The sequence below is a fragment of the Mauremys mutica genome, chromosome 19 (assembly GCF_020497125.1).
Source record: "Mauremys mutica isolate MM-2020 ecotype Southern chromosome 19, ASM2049712v1, whole genome shotgun sequence".
Lineage (NCBI taxonomy): Eukaryota > Metazoa > Chordata > Testudines > Geoemydidae > Mauremys > Mauremys mutica.
In genome coordinates, this window is record NC_059090.1 from 20,481,428 (window position 1) to 20,499,704 (window position 18,277).

The 18,277-nt window shown below is 39.4% G+C and overlaps 1 protein-coding gene across 2 annotated transcripts in view; it reads left to right on the top strand.

The window, feature by feature from the left end:
* The window catches only part of PPM1D (protein phosphatase, Mg2+/Mn2+ dependent 1D), a 35,973-nt gene extending 18,617 nt beyond the window's left edge, over nt 1–17,356 (top strand). Inside the window, exons 4-6 of one of the 2 annotated variants that reach the window (XM_044993412.1) lie at nt 8,209–8,399; nt 8,935–9,177; nt 11,164–11,324. In XM_044993412.1, the coding sequence (XP_044849347.1) occupies nt 8,209–8,399; nt 8,935–9,177; nt 11,164–11,289 (560 nt within the window). In that variant the 3' untranslated portion in view covers nt 11,290–11,324. Of the gene's footprint in view, nt 1–8,208; nt 8,400–8,934; nt 9,178–11,163; nt 11,325–15,903 lie in introns of those variants that run through there. The other variant, XM_044993411.1, reaches the window with a different exon arrangement.
* Nucleotides 17,357–18,277: the final 921 nt, after the last annotated feature.

Here is an 18,277-nt window from a genome sequence, read left to right on the forward strand (position 1 = left end):
TAACTGTCGGTGCGATTATATAGTGTGAGAGGAATAGTAGTTGCAGTTGAATAGTTCTCTTAATTTTTCATAATCAGTGAAACCTGTACTTAGGCAGGCCATAGTTAAACTCTTTACTTGACATGGTCACTTTAAGTATACCCTTGTGATTTCTTGTGTCCGTATGCATGTTTATAATTTTTGTATGTGTGCGCTAGGAAAGCCAGGGTTTTTTTGGGTGGCTGCATAATATAGGCTTGATTCTAATTTTAATAAGTACATTAGGATTCCTGCTAACACCTAAAATAGACGCACCATATCCTGGGGCACTAACCACTAAATGCATAACACCTACAAGAGTCCTGGCTCTTACAGAGTTACGTACATAGGAGCGGCATGTCAGAGCAGCCCATTGAATGCCTGAATTGTCTTGTAAAATTTTTTTTCATGTGCATGCCATGAAATGCTAGGGTGGCAGGTCTAGTTGACCTCAGATAATCTAATTAGGTCCTTGTGTAAAGATTTAGTTTTCACGTTCAATGAACTGTTAAAAAAGAAAAATCAGTTACAGTGCAGAGTGGGCATAATTTTCACACCTATGCTTTTTAGGTCACGTGTATCTGTTCATACGTAGGATTATTCTTTATGCTGTGTCCTATTAAATTACAGTGTAAGATGTAGATACATACTAACATTAGAGATTGCAAAGCATTGTCTAGTTTCTATTGATAAGAGACTGAGTGGTGAAAACTATCATTTGATGGTAGCCAAGAGTGCTGCCTACTGTCCCTTTATAAGACTTTTTAAAAAAGAATCTTAATACCTAATTAATAGTGTGAGGATTGCTCATCTAAGGTGAAACCTGAGTACATTACCCATTTGCTTGTATTTGCATGTACACGCTTACGCATCAGGAGATAAAGATTCCTACCGCATCTCTGTTTAACTGTCTATAATCACCCTACATTATGGATTCAGAGTAAAGACATCCAAATTATTAGAAGATGTATTGTTAGCAGAAATTAGCACTTCTTCTCTCTGAAGAACAATCTTCTCTTTTAAGCTTGCACATCTTTAAGTTGAAGGAAAAAAATGAAGAAAAAAGAAAACCTTCTAGGTTGAAGGTAACAGTAAATATCCCTAACTTTTTTTGGGCTATTTCCACCTTTGACTCTGACTTTCATTTAACTCAGGACATTTTAAAACAACAAGGTAACGTTGTTATGAACATAAACTAAATCTGAAATATTTTTATATTATTTTCAGCTAAAATTTTATCAAAAAGAATTTGTCCTAGAGATGTCCTTCATCATTCTGTGGAATTCCCCCCCCCCCAAAAGTTTTCTGTTGAAGAAAATAGCACAGAGGTCTGAATAAAGTGCAGAATATACATTTCAGCCCCTATCCTGTGACAAGTCTGTGCTGTCTTGTTTGAGTTATAGGATTCATGTTGGAGCACATGTGGATCCATTTATCTTGAAAGAGATATTTTTTTTTCCTTCTAGCTGTTTCTGGAGTTCCCTGTGCATGATTCTTTCTTTCTCTTCCTTGAAGTGGTACTAAAAACAATAATTATTTTTAAAGATGGGATCATCTCCATTTTTGGCCACTTTGTTCTCTCTTGTGTTCTTATTTTTCTCTATTCACGCAGCTGGCCAAAATACTACAGAGAAGTGGCTGTCCCTTTGGGATCTGAAATGCCTTCTTAGTGCTCACTGAGGGATGCAGTTCCAGGACAAAAGTCACAAGGCAGCTTTCCATATTCACTTTTCTGTCCTCTCTCCCATTTCAACATCATAGTTTGTAACCCTTTTTTTTTCCGTTGACCCCATAATTCTTGGGTTCTCTATTCTCCCCTGCCATCCCCCTTGTTTCAGATCCCTTTCAGTTTTAGATGCTTCCTGCATCCAGCCAAGTACACCCCTATGTCTTGTTTGTCCTGCAGGTATAATAAAAGGGTTTATGCCTTATTGGCATCTGTGTAACTTACCTGCATACTCTTGGCAGTAGCCTCCCGTTAGCCTTGCCCTTCCTTTTTCCTGGAATAAATTTAATAAATTAGGTTATTTTCGTCTTGTAAAAAATACATTACGCCGCACTTGTATGATTTTTTTTTCCCCTTGTGACTGCAGTAAACATGCCCCCTTGTGGCTATAGAAGAAATAGTTAAGTGACAAGTCCTTTTTCCATTTGCAGATGAGCCCGAATGAGCTATATGGTTTCTGTACAAATCCTTGTAGAGTATCCTGTGCTTCCATTGATAGGCCAAAAATCTATGAGATATAAGTTTAATTAAAAAGTTATTGTGGGATAAATGAAATTGGGGTTGTCTTTTTCTTTTCATTGCGACTTGTTAAAGTAGACCCTCCCCCCCAAAAATAATTAAAAGTTGCTTATTTAATACAAAAACATGTTACAGAAATGTAAGGAAAAGGTTTGATTTGAGCATTTCTTCTGTAGCAAATTTTTGCTTTGAGAGAGATAGGGGACTGGACTGGATTGAAGTCTGAGTACATTATAAACTAACATTTAAAAACAAACAAAAAAACTACTTTCCTGGCTACAGGTGGGATGCAAGCAGATTCTAAAATGTGATCCAAAAATAGAACAATAACCAGGTAAGGGGGAATACACTGCTTAATACTTTTAAAAATGAACTGAATTAGGCCCAGACATCACACAGTGCACCAAAAGCGTTGGTATTTTAGGGCTAAATGTTTACTCAGTAGAGATGGAATGTCTTTTGTGAAGTGTGCCTGAAATCTTTTTATGTCCATGTAGTCTAAGCACCAGCATCGTGCTTGTTGGGGGGAGGGATAGCTCAGTGGTTTGAGCATTGGCCTGCTAAACCCAGGGTTGTGAGTTCAATCCTTGAGGGGGACATTTAGGGATCTGGGGCAAAAAAAAACCCAGAAAACTGTCAGGGACAGTACTTGGTCCTGCTAGTGAAGGTAGAGGACTGGACTTGATGACCTTTCAAGGTTCCTTCCAGTTCTGTCTGTCTATAGTTGTGTAGACATGCATACCAGCTCAGCTTCTGCCCTGGAAACTTACTCTAGAAAGTTTATTCCAGTGTCAGATGATTTGATCTGCTGGGAGATGTAGGAGTGGTCACCTTTCCCCAAAAAACAAAAAATCCCTGGTCATAAGACTGTAGAGTGACAGGATTTTTAACAAATCGTGTAACATGTGGCATCACATGTTTTTAATTAAGAACAGATAGAGTGTGGTCTTGTGAATGGAGTCTGGGAGCCTGCAACTCCTGATTTCTGACACTGGCTCTGCTCCTAGCATGGCTGTGGGCAAGTCATATTGCCTTGCTTCCTCAGTTTCCCCATCTATAAAAGGAGGTACCTGCCTACATGGTGAATTTGAATGGCCACCTTCAGAGGAATAATGTTAGGGAAAATGGTTTCAAATCATCTGTGATAAAGAATTCCTTGTGGCAAAATGCGCATGCTTAGCAAAACACGACTTGGAGAGCAGTCTGTCCACTCCAGTTCAACGAGCTTTGGAAATACTATTTTCTAGACCAACTTTCCATCTGCTGTTGCTACTACTAGATTCATTTTTCTTTTCTTGATTTATCTAGACAAGCAAGTGAATAGTACTTCATAGCTTTTGGTTAGCCACAGATACACAGATTTAAAGGCCAGAAGAGGACGGCTAGAATCATCCTGCATAACATGGCCTGTAGAATTTCACCAAATGATTTCTGCACACAACTTCTGTTTTAGCTACAAGTATCCAATCTTGCTATAGGAAAGACTGATGGTATTGGAGAGTTTTCTGTGGGCACTAGGAAGGATGAGCTTCTTATGAATAAGGAACTGGACTGGGACTGAAGTGATCTGAGTTCAGTTCCTGGTGTGCTCTCACAGGCTTCCTGTGTCTCCTTGGCAAGTCCCTTAATTTTTTTACGTCTCAGTTCCCTGTCTGTAAATTGGGAACGACAGTAGTCGTACTTCTTTTGTCGTGTCACTTTATATTGTGAGTTCTTCGTACCGTGTGTTTGATGCAAAGCTTAGCACAATGGATTGCTGTCAGTCGGGCCTCTAGGTGCTGCTGTAAGGCACATAATAATTGCAGCAATGGGGCTTGCTTCATTCCAACTGACAATGCCAAATTCCCTCCTCCAGCTTCAATTTCAACTTGAACGTAGCCCTCTGAATTAAAAATATTCAGCCTTTCACAGTGAAGCTTACAGGATGCCGAGCGCCTTTAGTTCCCACTGGAGCCAAAAGAAGCTGAGAGGGCTCAGTACCAGCACACGATTGGGTCCAAAATGAGTTGTCCAGGAGGGATATTATCAAGTGATGAACCCCGTGTACTGTCTTGTCTTCAGGATTATGGGTCCTGATGTGCTTCTGTGCTGTCTGCTTATTCCATTCTTGGGAGTCAGTTAGCTCTTGACCCAAGACACTGTGGTGATGTCATGCTCAGGAGACCACATCAGTTGTTTTGAAAGCAGAATCATGTATTGTTTGTCATTGCTCTGCTGTTTTTCAGAAAGGGCAGCAGGTGGAGTTGGGCACGTGGGTGTGACATGCAAGCACTCACGTGCGCTGAAACTAAGATGATTGGTGTAGTATCGGGGTGTATAACTTAGGACTGTCCATTTTAACTTTAAGTATAACACATCTTCTCTGTATGAAAGAATATCTTATGTGGTATATGGTGAGCCTAATGCCCATTCTGTTTGTACATAATGCGGAGATTAAATCCTCAAAAGGCACAAGGAATAAAGAAATTCATGTTTATGAAAAAGAAGAATTGATGAGACAAATCTGTGTGCCTGAAAAGGGAAGAGAAAATTGAATTAATGTATACAGTTATTCTCTTGTATTGAACTGAAGCATTTTATGTGACTATGGATCATGCTTTGGCAATCATAGAAGTGGTACAGCTGTGAAAAGGAAGTTTTTGGGAGAAGAAGCTACCTTGAGCAAGTTTTTTGCTTTAGATCCTCTAGAACTGGGGTTCTCAAACTTCATTGCACCATGACCCCTTCTGACAACAAAAATTACTACACGACCCCACAAGGGGGGGACTGATGCCTGAGCCCGTCCGAGCCCCACTGCCCAAGGGTGGGGGAAAGCCAAAGACCAAGGGCTTCAGCCCCAGGTCGGGGGCCTGTAACCTGAGCACCATCACCCAAGGCTGACGCGTTTGGATGGGCTTCTGCTTCAGCCCTGGGCCCCAGCAAGTCTAACGCCAGCCCTGTGCCAGTCCTGAACCACAGTTTGAGAACTGCTGCTCTAGAGCAAGAGGCTCCTTCGGGGTGCGCGGCAGGAGGAGCGCGGCCCCTCCCCCCGGCAGTTCGGCCGGGAGTCTGAGCGGCGCTTTTTTTATTTATTTATTTTTGCTTCGACAGTTCGGCTGAGAGCGGGGGGGCTGCATGCTCAAAATTTTTTTACTGATGGGGTGTGCGATCAAAAAAGTTTGGAGACCACTGCGCTAGAGTACTGGTAACCTGTCCTAATGTTTTCTTCACCTTAAGTCCCAGCCTTTCCTCCACTTACAGATTTCTAATAATCAAAATGAAACCTGCATATTAAACTGTGGAAAACTGAAAAGCTTCTCTAGCCATTAGAATGGGCAGAGATGAACACTCATTTTCATTGGCCAACCAAGTCATTAAAGTGAGGGCCCCTCCTCCTGCTGCTGCTTCTCCTCCTCCTCTCCATTAGTATTAATCCTTCTTTGCTTTTGCCCTCAGCTGTAAGAAAAAGAAAGTTTGTCTTAAAATTATTTCCCCGCAGTGCATAAGGTAATGAATGTGAAGGTAATTAATGTGATATGCTCTCTGCACATGCACAATGAAATAAAAAAAATCCACATTACCCATTGGTAAGTACACAATGCAGCCACTGTGGCCGCTCCTCCCTCTAGGAACTTCAGGAACATGCCGGTTGGAGCCGGGTAGGGAGCCTGCCAGCCCCACCAACCCTCCACCCACCCCCCTACCCCCACCCCCAGCGGGGGTCCCAGGCCATGCGCTGCTGCTCGACCCCCCCCGCCCCCCCCAGGACTGGCGGGAATCCCAGGCCCCCCGGCCCAAGTTTTAGTTAGGGGTATATAGTAAATTTGATTTTTTTGTTTGCTGCCTGTGACCTGTCCGTGACTAAAACATAGCCTTACTTATAGCACCTATAGGTACAAGTCCTGTAAGGAATACTGCTTCAGAACCACTTAGAAATGTTTGCAGTGTTTTTTACACTTCCAGCAAGCTTGCTGTGTGTGCCGCCTTACTTCTCCATTCTTTGCCTCTGGCCTGGCTAGTTACTATATTGTAAAAGGGAGGAAAATGTAGCTCTGTAGCAAATTTAAGCTGTCTGAATCCCTGTAAATATTATGCACCTTGTTTATTTATGTAGAGTTAAATCTGCTACACACCTGGCTTTGTATTTTGTGTCTCCTACTTTGAAAACAAGTGTACTGCCATTAATTCACAGGTGTAACTAGACACAACGAGACTAGGAACAACTTTCCATCTGCTGTGTAAACTTAAATACATGGATGTAAGGTCACTGTAGGGGCTAATCACCGTACAAAATTGTTTATAACTATGCTTGTTTAGTTAGAAGAGAGAGAGAAGCAATACTGACAAAAACAATAGTGATCTGTCAAGGATCAGTTAAAACAATCAAGCAAAACAGCTGTTCCCATGTTTCAGTCTCATGCCGCCATTGACTTCCATGGCAAGACTTTAATTGGAGGCAGGAACAGATTCTAAAATGTCTATAAAAAGATTATAAGACAAATGAGGAGTTAAGATCTTATCTGTTGTGGCAATGGCAGTCAAGATTTGAACAAAAGCTCGTGCTCTATGGAGACTTTTAGTGGCAATTACATACATGCACAATAATTGGTGCACTGGAGCTCAGCTTGACTGCGACAGTATTTATTTTCATCTTGTTGCTAGCCAGTGAGCTTTGTTGTGCTAGTCTGCTGATGGAGAGAGTGCCTCTATTCAAGGAGGCAAGGCTTTTAATTAGCATTTAGTAGAAGCATGTGTATGTTTGCTGCTGCTGCTGTGAAGGTGAATTGGCTCTTTAAGGAGGATGGCCCATCGGTGTTTGCCATAGTGAAGTGCAGTAATTGATTTGAAGTATTCCTTGTTCTGTTTCTGAAAAACCTTTTGTACTGGTTGATAGTGCCGAGCTGAGCGAAAGGAAAAGTTCCTACTCCAGGAAGCAGGGAGACAAAGAGCTTATTTTTATTATTTTAAAGGGGCATGTTGGAGTGGGGAAAGAAGATGTCAGAGTCAGAAAGAACTGTTAAAAGGACACAGACAGTTACACTTTTTGAAGTCTCAATCTGAAAACCTTGTTTTTAAAATGGAGTTCTTTAGATTCTAAATGCTTTCCCCCTCTGATATTGAATGAATTTCTACTTTAAAGCCACATGCTGCATACAGGAAGAGACCTGCCGGGGTCTGGAAAATGGTAGCAAATATTATATTGGATTCTCTGTTAATTTCAAACCTTCAGTTGCCTTTAAGGAGTTATTGACTATAATCAAGTGGAGGATACTTTTTTATAAGAAAATTACTTTTCATTCTGTTTCTACAATTATAGGATGCTACATATAGGGCAGGTAATGTCCAAGAGAAGAAATGTAGGGGTTAGCCTTGTACAAACCATGCTGTCAGGCCTGGAAGGAGAAGGCAAGATGATGTAGGCATAACAGTATAATGGCGCTCCTTGATTTAAAGGGATCAATTTGGAAAACCACATTTTTGTCTGAAAATGTTACTGGTTTTACAAGTAACATCTAAAATCACTATAACCGAAAGAAATGAATGGGGAAAATGCACTTTTCTCTCTTGCAACAGTTTTCCTTAGCATATTTGACGTTTTAGCATATTTGACGTATTAGTCAGTTTCATTGTTTCCTATGTATTGAGTCAGTTTTTCCCTTCCTGAAAAGACCCTAACAAATGTCAACAGGGAATAGAGAACCTCTTATAAAACATTGATTTTTTTACGTCATTTTAAAAGCCATCAATCAGAACATACTACGGAAAGAGCGGACTACCAGAAATGGGCAATTAAAAAACCAACAACAAAAACTCATAAGTAGAGTGTCTCACTAAGAGAGTTGCATTGATAGACTTCACAGGCATTTCACTGAAGGTTGGTGTTAAAGACTGCTGTAATAAAGGGACAATGATAACCCTTGACTGACTTTTTAAAAAAAATTTTTCCTTGTTTTCCTCCTCCCCAGGTGATCTGTGGAGCTACGATTTCTACAGTGGTGAATTTGTTGTGTCTCCTGAACCAGACACTAGTGTATATACGCTTGATCCCCAAAAGCACAAATACATTATCCTAGGCAGCGATGGACTGTGGAACATGATCCCACCTCAAGATGCGATTTCTATGTGCCAGGATCATGAGGAGAAACAATATTTTATGGTGAGGGCATGTTGATGATACTTTAAGATAACATGGTAGCTGTTAACTCACTTTTTTGCCGTGTTACTCTATTGCAGTAACATATTCCTTAAAAGCATACACAGTTGTGGCATCATTGAGTGTTATTACTTAATTATACTGCTACAACGTACATGGCGCTATTACAATGATGGTAAACTTACTGGGATAGCATATGTTTTAGTCATGGGTATTTTCAGTAAAAGTCATGGACAGGTCACAATAAGTAGGTACAAATACAGCTTCAGTTGCCTTTTAAAAAAAATAGTTTCCTCCATGTGCCGTCATTATGAACAAAGTTTCACTGTAACTGGTGTTTGCACACTAATTCATTCAAACAATTTTTGACTTCCATTCTGTTTCAGTCTGTTTGCTAGATGCAGGTTTATCTGAATTCTGATACTTTAGCACCATGATGTAGAGGTAGAGAATTGCAATCTGTGCCATATCATTTCTTCACTTTATGATCACAGTAAAATGGTGACGGGTTTTCTCTGTATTTCCTTTAAACATTAAGGGAGAACACAGACAGTCTTGTGCCAAAATGCTGGTGAACAGAGCACTAGGCCGGTGGAGGCAGCGCATGCTTCGTGCCGATAATACTAGTGCCATTGTAATCTGCATCTCGCCGGTGCTGGACAGTTGGAGCAACTGGGAAAATGAAGAGGAATTGTACCTCAACTTGGCAGAGGGCCCCTGCTACAGCAGTCCTGATATGTGCATGATGACACCCTCCCGCTGCTGTACCCCTCCTATCAAGGTACATTATTTAGAATTCCAAACCATTCCAATTTTAAGAATGAAACCCACAAAATGTATAGCTCCATCCACCTCCTGCTTCTCACTAAGAGAGGCAGCCTTCTTACGTGACTTAGAAAGATCATACACTTCTCCTTTTACCATATGTTCTTCAGTTGTTTAGTCCTGGGAAAATAAGTCAAGAGTGTAAAGTATGAGTCCTGGACTTGGGGACATTCAAAGTCTCTGTGTAATCTTAAAATCTTGACACTTTTTGAATGACCAGTCGAATGCTAACAACTGCAATCTATAATAATAGAATGGTGGTTGGTGTATTTAGTTTTAAAAAGGTCAGTATTTAAATTATGTGTATAGCATCCTTCCTGATGAGTAGTTGCGTTTCCCCACGCTACATAAACAGAGAAATGATTAGTTGTTGTAAGAGCACTTTCATTTCCAGGTTGGGAGAGCTTATCTGCATCTATCTGTCAATTTAAATTTTCTTCATTAAAAGAGACAGCCTTATTTTACAGGGATCTTCCTTTGAATTAGAATCTTGTCCATTAACATAGAAGGGAGGTTTTGGGAAGATCTTTACCATTTTGTTGTTAGACTAGCATATAATTGTGAGTGGATGTTTGTTTCAATAATTGCCAGTTTCTGCAAACTTGAATAGCTCTAGTGCTTTGATGTTCTCTAGTGTCTTTGAATAGGCATCCTTTAGGCAAAGTAAAATTGAAAATCAAAGATTAGGATGAGAGTACTTAACATTTGGTTGATATAGAGACAGCTAATAAAACAGCAAGTGGGTTTTTTTTCCATTCAGTAGCAGCAGGAGAATGCATGGGAGGGACCCAAAATCCACTGAAAAAGAGTAGCAATCCCAAAGTCTTCTGTGGCGAGAGATTATCTGAACTGTAATTATTCCTGTTTTTCAGTCAGTGTTTTCTTGTGTACAGCTTTTGAATGATTTCCAGCCCTTGTCAAGTAAACCTTGGGTCATGTTGATTTGAAAATGTCCCAGAATTGGCATTTAAAATAAGTACTCTAAATATGTCCTTCTCCCCCCGCCCCATTTCACTCATGTAAATAAATTCAGTACATTCTGTGTGGTGTAGAAATCTGTGCTCCAATAGTCAGACCAATACCAAAAGCAATGGAAGCTCTAGGTCAAAACTTCAGAAGAGGAACGCCATTCCTTTCATGGCCATTTTCAAACTGCCTAACAGTTCTCTGCTGGAGCTGCTAGGCTGTTTTTAAGGGACTGCAAATCCCCTCCTAAAAGTCCTCTTGCTGTTTTGGAGTATGCAGCACATGTTAGAACATTTGCCTTGAATATGAGTCTTTCATCTGGAAGGTAAGTGCTAAATTGTTACTTTTAACAGTTCAAAGTGATGTTTAGCACTGAGATGAAGGTAACTTTTTATTTTGTTTTAAGGATTGTCTATATAGGGAAAATAACTGGAATGGGTACAGCAGAATAAGCTATATTGCTATAGCTATTCCAGAATAGCTCCCCATGTGGCCAGAACACACTGTTCTGGAATAAAAGTGACTGTATTCCAGAATAATTACTCCACTTTGTGTGTGAAGTAATTATTCTGGAATAAAATTCACTTTTATTCCAGAACAGTGTGTCCACACAGGGGGCTATTGCAGAATAGCTTATTATTCTGTAGCCACTCTGGTCAATTTCCCCATTTATACAAGGCCTTTATGTCATCTTTTTCTTAGCCAGGCCCTGATGGTAAAATTCAGTTGGCCACAGGCATAGAATGGTTACCATTAAATCTGCTGGTTCCATTTTTAGTATGCTTTTTTTTTCCTCTTGCCCTGCTTTACAATTTTATTTTCTAATTTTAAAAATATGTATTTTATTTAGGATAATTCATTCCTATCCCACTTGATTTCTTTTAAAACTGAAATGAATACACAGATACTACAAATACATTTTTTTAGCGTTAGTCTAGGTTGCTGTTTTAGTAACAAATACCATCTGTTCTCACAGAATCCGTATAGAAGTGGAAGGAAAGGAAAAAGTGGAAGCAGGAAGTGGAAAAAGAGAGAGAGGAAACAGGGCAACTGTCCTATCAGAATAATATTGAAACATTTAAGGAAAAACAAACATCTCTAGACAGACTAGAATAAATGGAATGAGACTGCGTCTGTGTCCCTTTGTGTATTTTTGTGAAAACCCAAAAAGGAGCTTCCCTATGTGTTCAGGTCATTATTCTGGTTTGACTAGTAAGTAGCTTTTGTGCAATGGGCAGGGGAGCAGCTTTTCATTTCAGTGAGACACAATAATGGTGAGAAGAGCAGATTTCCACACTCAGGTTAATGTAATGGTTGGCCAACAGGGTTTTCTATTTAAAAAGCAAACTGCTTCTAAATAAATCTTCTGGGTAAAATTCAAGCGCAGGAGGCACCTCTGACTCATTTTCTTTCTATGAAATTCAAATTACATTAAACCTAAAATTAACTAGCATGGGAACCAGAGCGTGGGTAAATGAACACTGCATTGTGCCTTGCTTCAGTGATAAACAGCAGCCTTTTAAAAAGAAACCAATTCAGTTTTGGAGGGAGGATTAAAATAGCCTATGAGGGACAGAATTTTCCCTACTGGTTCAAACCGTAAAAGTTGGACTTTTTTCTGCAGTGACTAATACCTGATCTTCCAGAAGCAGGCAACCCCCACTGCCCAAACCATACATAATCCACCCAGTTATATAATGCTGTACATGAGGAGCAGGGAAGAAAATTGCTTCCTGATCCCTGTGGTGATCATACTCTGGCCTTTTAAAAAATCCATTATTTGACTCTGACAATGAATTCTACCGGTATGCAGAGTATTTTATACACTATGGTATATAAAGTATTTCATTTGGTATATACATTTACCTGCTCTTCACTTAAAGTGACTGAGTTGTTCTTGTATTATGAAACAATGAGAAACGGTTTGGTTTTTACTATGTCCTTCAAAATTTTAAATCTCAGATATTCAGTCTTAAATGGAAGTCATTTGTATAGATTCACAACCAATATTTTGGCATGCCAAGAAGTGGACAAATCCCTTTTTTCTAAGACTTATTTTTTCAAATCTGTGTCCAGTTGTTTTTAACAAGTGTGTTGATGGCCTAACCTTTGCAGAAGTATACATAACTCCAGTAATGTTTGACTTTTGACTGTATTTACTAATTCCTCCCATCAGAGTAAACGTTGCACTTTCACAATAGCCACAGAATTGTTTCCAAATATTTTTTCTTCTGAGAAATGTATGTGGGGAAATATTAGGAAGACAGCCACAGATTACACAATTTAGGGGGTTTAAAAATTGGAGCCTTGCTCCTACATGGTAATGTAAGAGTAGGGCAGGCCAAATTCTTCCTGGGATGCAGCTTTTTTGTAAGAAATCATGGTACAAGAGTGAACCTGGGGAGGGGAGGATCCTAGATGTGAATATCCATGTGTGAAATGAATCTAGTGGTGGTCATATTATTGTCCTGAAATTCACTTATCCCACATGAGAAAGTGAGACGTCACACTAGGATTTCAGGTCTGTTTACTCTTGTAGAGCTTATTTCTGTCCCTTCTAAGTAAGAGTTTCTTTATGTAAAGAAGCTGGCATTTTCATGTATGGAGAGAGACTACAAGTATTCATCTCCCATCTGAAAAACATGTGTCTTTGCTCCTGTTAATAACCATACCAGAAGGACGATCAGTATCACAATACCTAAAACCAGAGGGAAGTAGCTGATCTGAATTAGCCGGATAGTTAATGCTTTCATCGATTGCAGTTGCCTTTTTCCCAGCCTGAGATCCATCATCAAAACTGTGCATGCCATGGGTGTTAGATGTCAGCCAATGGCAAGAGGTTACTGATGATGGTTCCTTTTATTTACATTTTACTCCTGGGGATTATGTCTTGGGGAGGTGGGGAGGGGATGGCTTGGCCTTTAAAGATTTGTCTATGCTGGCAACTGAACAACAAACCTTTTGTCATTCAGAAGTGTTAAAATAAAACAAACCAAAAAACAAACCCACACTCCTGAAAGACACAAGTTTTGCGACAAAAAGCGCATGTGTGAACAGTGCTTTGTTGGCAGGAACACTCTACTGCTGACAAAGCTACCGCTGCTCATTGGGTGTGGAAGTTTTTTGTTGGTGGGAGATCTCTCTCCTGCCAACAAACACTGCGTACCTTTTAGCGGCACAGCTGTAGCGGCACAGCCATGTCGCTAAAAGGTGCATAGTGCAGACAAAGCATAAGAGTGGAGAGTATTGATAAGAACAAACACCTCTGTCTGTTATCTTCAAAAAATTAAAGACGCATTTGTAACCTTGAGTCTTAACAATTTCAGGTTTCCTAAGTATGGTTATCTCTGAAATAAAATGGAGGCCAAAGCCAAGTTCCTGAATTAATAAATAAGAGTATCCCCTTGTTTCTGAGTCAGATCTTTTTGGTGCCAATTGTTACTGATTCGTCCTTGAGATATTCCTAAGGTTTAAAAAAAACCAAACCTCTCAACAATTTCCTATTGCTGTCAGCAGCTGATTGCCCAGGAATGAATTTTGACTGGTCCACACCTTCAGTTCTTTTTTTTTCCTCTCTCCTCTTCTCATTACCCTACTCCACCCCAAATTCCCTTGTACTCCCTCTCCTAATTTTTTCCATTTTAGTGCCCCAAATCATTGTGTTACTGCAGCTATCCATATTGAGCAAGGCTATTGGTGATGAGAGCCATAGTGTGAGGATCTTGCATAGCAAGACATGCCAGATTAAAAGTCTAACAAAGAGCCAGTCTCAAAAGTATAATTGAGCCTGTTAGGCAACAGTTCACAAAGCACCTCCATGTAAATTACATGGGTTTTTGGGTTGTCACTAGAACTGAGTGAAAGAATAACTTCTAAAGTACTGTCCATAAATATCTGTCATCAAATCTATTGACAGCATCTCAAAAGTTTGAATTTATCTTTGGTTTGTTTGTTTTTGTGCAACAACTATCTAAATTTGGTTTACATTGGGTCACCAAAAATAAAATAATCTTTCAGTAATGTCCAGGTTTCTCACTGAAAAAAAAAATCCCTTTGATACTCCAGCCTGTCTTTTGAAGTGTGTGGGTTTTTTTTTTTTTTTTAAAAGCTTAGAGTCCAATTTTTCAGATGTGTTGAGCAACTACAGGCCCCTTTGACTTCAGATTGGGCTATGGTTGCTCAAGGTCTGATTTCAAAAATACTTACATTTTGAGATCTCTTGTATTATTTCAATGCGTTCAGTTTCAATTGCACTAACCGCAGGTGCATTTAGTTTGGAGTATAATACAGTTTCTGGAATAAGATAGTCATTGGGTTATTGTCCTTACATTGGTAAAACATAAAATGATGTGGCCTTGAAAAAATGCTTTGAAGGTCTCTCATTGAATAAACAGGAATTTCTCCACAATTTGAATCTTTTAATAATTGTGTCAACATTTACATGTAAAGGGCACTGCATAAATAGCAGTTTTTACAGCCCTCTTGTAACATAGTGAAGTCTTCTCTATTTTCCTGAAGGTGAAATTGAGATAGAAATGACTTACCGAAGGCCACAGAGAGCAATGAAGGCAGGATTAGAATTAGGAAATTCCTGGCTTCCAGTGCATTATACTACACAATCTCTCTTCAAATTACAGAATAACTTTGCTGTGCAGAAAACAGCCAAATTTACTTTGCTGAATAAAGAGCATTTTCAAAGGCCAAGGCCTAATTTTTATTCAGTCGTTGTAAGGAATAAGTGTGTTACTTAGCTAGAAGGATTGGAAGCAACAAACAAATTCAGAGGTTAGTATAGTATTGTCCAAGGGAGGCCCTTATTCCATCTCCTTGTAAACCATTAGAACTCCTCCAGCAACAGAGCATTGCTTCAGGCACCTGATATCTTGTTCAGCAGTAACTAGAAAGTCTAAACGTAATCCAGGCCAGGAGAAAGAGCCTGTTCTTTTGCTGTTTGTCCTAATAATACTTGGCCATTCAAGTACATTTTTAATCTTCAAAGCACTTTGCAAACAATCTCACAAAACATCGGAAAGAGAGCAGTAGCATCTTCATTTTGCAGAGGATATTGATGAAGACTGGGAGTGCACGGCATTCACTGCAGACATCCTTTTCAGTGTTGGTATTCCAGAGTAACGAAAGATGCAAGTAGGTCCCATAGTTTGGTGACTTACTTATTAACTTTATGCCAGTGAGAATGAAAACACGTATGCTAACTAAGGCGAGAAAGGTCTCTGAAAGATCTAATGGCAGACATGTTTTCATAGACTTACTGATGGAAATTAACATACTTGCATAAGGTTGGAGGGATGAAACTGGTAAGTTTAGATCCAGAGCCTAAACTCCACTGTGAAAATGTTCAGGTGTGTTTTGCATCTGGATCTGGAGGATCTTGCTGGAGGATTCTCTGCAGCTTGAGGTCTTCAAACCACAATTTGAGGACTTCAATAACTCAGACTTAGGTTAGGGGTTTGTTATAGAAGTGGATGGGTGAGATTCTGTGGCCTGCATTGTGCAGGAGGTCAGACTAGATGATCATGATGGTCCCTTCTGACCTTAAAGTCTATGAGTCTATAAGTCTAGACCTGTCTCCAAGAAGCTTTAGTATCTGCTGTCATGTATAGTTATCTTTCACCCACATACTTTAGCCATGGTCAGTGGTAACACAAGCGGAATAATGATATTTATGGATAAATAATTCCTTCTTTTTTAATCCCAGCTTCTAGAAGAGGATCTGTGGCCACGTCTGAACTCCTCTGAGCCTGTTCCTTCTCTCATGCATAGCAATGCAATCTTGGATAAATATTCCGAGCTATCCAGTGAGATTGCTAAAAGCAGTATACCGTTGGCGGTAGCATCCTCTAGGGATCCAGACCCACAGGAGGAGAACTGCAGCAAAACACTAGCTTTGAGGATTCATGAATCTTACAGCAATGGCTTGTCAGTTACCCTCTCCCCTTCCAACTCAGCAAATTCAAGCAGGGACCAAAAAAGCTTAAAGATGTCTCCTAATGGCCAAACAAAATCCCAAGAAGCAGAGAGGACACCTACAGGAAACTTTAAACGGACATTAGAAGAATCTAACTCTGGCCCAGCTTTGAAGAAGCCAAGACGTAGCCTGAGCCGAAACATTAGTGTCCAGCCAGAAAGCCTGTCCACAACTCCACAGCGCAAAAACTCAAACAAGCTCAGCATGCGGCGAAGCCTGAGGGGACAGAAGAAGCTTGGCAATTCGCTGTTCCACCAGACCAGGAAAGCAGTATGCGTTTGCTGAAGGCTGTTTGTGTGAGCACAGTTTGGTCTGATTAGAATTTTGAAGTTGGTGCAGAAATTTGAAACTTTTCCTGTTTATCTTTTTTTAAAGTAGAAAATTTTTTGGTATCGAACAGCTTTATTCTCAGCCTTGTACTGCTTGTATTATAATTGTGAATTTTGTAGATGTGTAGGGTATAAGTCGCTGTAAAATGTGTGTAAATTTGTACTCCTTCATACAAATGTAGTCTCTTTTTTTTCCCCCTTGTATAATTATTACAACAGGGCTAAACCTTGTTTAAAAGAAAATGTATAATCTTTTTTGTTAATTTACTAAAGTCATGAATTTGTATAAGCTTCTTGTGATGAGAATTTCACAACTTTTTAACTGAAGTAAATTATTAAATAGAATGGAAGATATGTATTTTCGTAGTACTATACGTTCAACCCAAAGTGTGTCTTTTAGAGAATACTCTAGGCCTATTTTTTGTTTTTAAATTTTAGATTTCTCTATTCAGAAATGAAATGGAAGCAGAGATGTTGTTACTTTACACACCTCAATATCAATTTCTTTATCTTAATTAAAATACTATGCAGTATCTTACTCAGTTGTACTTTTTGTAACCTTAATCGTCAAAGTATTTAGCAAAAAGTTTTTTTTTAAATTTCTGAAAACCCCAACCCATTCTACAAAGCCATTCTCATCCTTTGTAGTAATTTATGGCATTTTTATCCAGGCATTCGGTAATGGTATTCCTTTTAATATATGTGCCCCATAAAGGCATTTTTTGTTATTCCACTAACTGATGGTACTGCTAATTCCTTTCCAATGTAAATCATCAAATTATTTTATGATTTACAGTTTTCATTGAGTATGTGGACCATATGTACGTTCACCTAAATAAAACAAGTGAAAAGTTGCTCAGGGTGCCTTTGTTCTTTAAGTACGCTCGAATTCTTTAAACGCTGGTTTTGTGTAATGGGCAATTATTAAATGGTTCCTTCCATGTCCTTAAAAAAAACAACAACCGTTTTTATCAAATGGTTCCCAATTCTACGCTTTATTTAAAAAAAAAAGGGGGGGGGTAGATAGTGTGATGTGCCATGGAGAGGACTTTTGGAATGAGAAATTACAGACTTGGATTACAGAAGTCTACTGCTTCTCTGCACGCTTTGCCTCCCCCCTGCCTGCCTCCGCAGGAAATTTTGATCAGGAAAGATATGCCCACCTGATTTTTTGTAGTCCCTATTCAGTGCTTCAGAGGGAGATAAACCTCAAAGGTTTGTGCCAGCATGGTGTTGGGGAAAACTTTCTTGACTGCACACCAATCTGTTCATTCTGTGCATGTTGAGTTTAAAAAACAGACTGCTCTAATGCCATTTATAGCTACATACATACCTTTATAAAGTGTCCATAACAGTTGTTATGCAGGATGATTTATAGTAAAACACAAATATATCCTGAAAAGCCATTGGTATCCAAATAACTGTCCTTCCCACCCCACCACCTACTCCCAATCTCTGTAACAGGAATATTGGAGCTCTATCTTCCGTCAGCCACTATCAGTTTATTACATGGGGGAAGGAAGATGTCCAACCTTTTTTTTTTTTTTTGGTAAGCAAAAACTCATTAAATTTGGTCCATGAGTGAAACATGGCTAAATGAGTTTGAAATGAGATTGCCTTTATTTTTAATTCTACTGCTGTGGCCAATAAAAATGATTTCAGAGTCCATTGCTCCGTCTTGATCTATAAGGATCTTAGCCACTCAGAGCAAGATGAAGTGAATGTCATCCCAGTGGGCTGCAATTCGACATGAAGATGTAAGATTTATGCAGTCT